The sequence below is a fragment of the Seriola lalandi genome, unplaced genomic scaffold, assembly GCF_002814215.2.
Source record: "Seriola lalandi dorsalis isolate HSWRI2012SDOR001 ecotype SW California unplaced genomic scaffold, Sedor1 jcf7180002005903, whole genome shotgun sequence".
NCBI classification, from domain to species: Eukaryota; Metazoa; Chordata; class Actinopteri; order Carangiformes; family Carangidae; genus Seriola; species Seriola lalandi.
In genome coordinates this window covers 1-1,285 of record NW_019476556.1, presented here as the reverse complement: position 1 = coordinate 1,285, position 1,285 = coordinate 1, and the positions used below count along the sequence as shown (strand labels likewise).

Sequence of the window (1,285 nt, the reverse complement as noted above, 5' to 3'; positions counted from 1 at the left end):
TTTTAGCTGAGTATAAAATGCACATTTATTCAGCTAGTCACCTCTTTTTGGTCGGAACTTAAAGCTAAAAAAGGCTCAAAATTGTGAATGTTAAAGTAAATGTTGATAATGTTGTCGGTGGCCTTGCAAACGACTCCTAGAAATCTCATTAACATCTGTTAACCTCTTCAGTTGACAATAATCACATATAAATGCACATCTTCAATGAACACAGACCTTGTTTTGCTATTCATAAGCCAGTCTCATTTCTCATGTGCATTGACACTGATATTGCCTTAAACATGGAGTAAGATAGTTCTATTTCACCTTCACCACTGAGTGCCATAGCCCAGGTGTTGCCATAGCAACCTGAAAGTCATTTGTATTATTTATGTGGTGTTGTTGATTTCATTTTCATAAAAAGATGTTGTTTGTTACCTTGTCTGATAGGAGTAGGTGTAGTGCACACTGCCTCACATGTTTACCTACAGTATATACATCTGCTCACAGCGGATTTTGAAAAGAAAGTGAAGTTTCCTGTAGCATTAAGGTAAAATGTAGTATGGGCAAGTCCTACCCCATTATCTTTGCGTCCATGTAACCCTTCCAAAAGCCACAGGGAAATATAATAATTATAATAATTAAAAAATATATGATATCTGATACTAGGCATCTGAAATAGGCAATAAAACATTGAATTATTATTTGTAAACACTGACCCTCTGCTTTTCTCTCCAGAGAGTATGTGCAGGGGGCCATGTTGTCTGAGGGCCTCCACAGTACCAAGGCCGTGTTGTTGTACTTCTGAGGAATCTCAGGGGTCCCAGGACGATTGGGCAGGCCTGTTAAAACAAAAAGTAAACAAAAGTTTATAAAACTAGTTTATTTAATCAGTAATACAACATATAATCTGTTCTTGGACTCCAGCCCCAGTATTACTGTATTTATTTTTTATATAGTGCTATAATATACACGTACATAGGACTGACATAGTTTACTTCTCCTCACAGACTGAAATAAAAGCAGATACGTATCAATTACTTACGAGCAAGAGATATCGTGCAAGAGCTGGACACAGCAGCCAGGGGGTTTGTGGCCACACACTCATAAACCCCTGCATCCTTCTTGGTGGTCTGCATGATCATCAGTAGCTGCCGGCCATCAGGGCAGGCGATCATGTTCATCCTGGAATCAATCTCCAGGGGCTTTTTATCTGAAGAAACATACATGCACAGAAAGGGACTTTTATATCTAATCTAATCTTTTATATCTAGTCCTCTATAACTAATGGTTTAAAGTGTAATAA

General features: G+C 38.0%; 1 protein-coding gene across 1 annotated transcript; it reads right to left on the bottom strand.

The window, feature by feature from the left end:
• Positions 1 to 698: 698 nt before the first annotated feature.
• On the bottom strand, positions 699 to 1,192 carry LOC111670558 (striated muscle preferentially expressed protein kinase-like; the record flags this gene model as incomplete). The annotated part of the gene is made up of 2 exons (XM_023427317.1): positions 699 to 821; positions 1,025 to 1,192. Coding segments are annotated over 2 exons (291 nt in total), but the record flags the coding sequence as incomplete, so codon positions are not given.
• Positions 1,193 to 1,285: the final 93 nt, after the last annotated feature.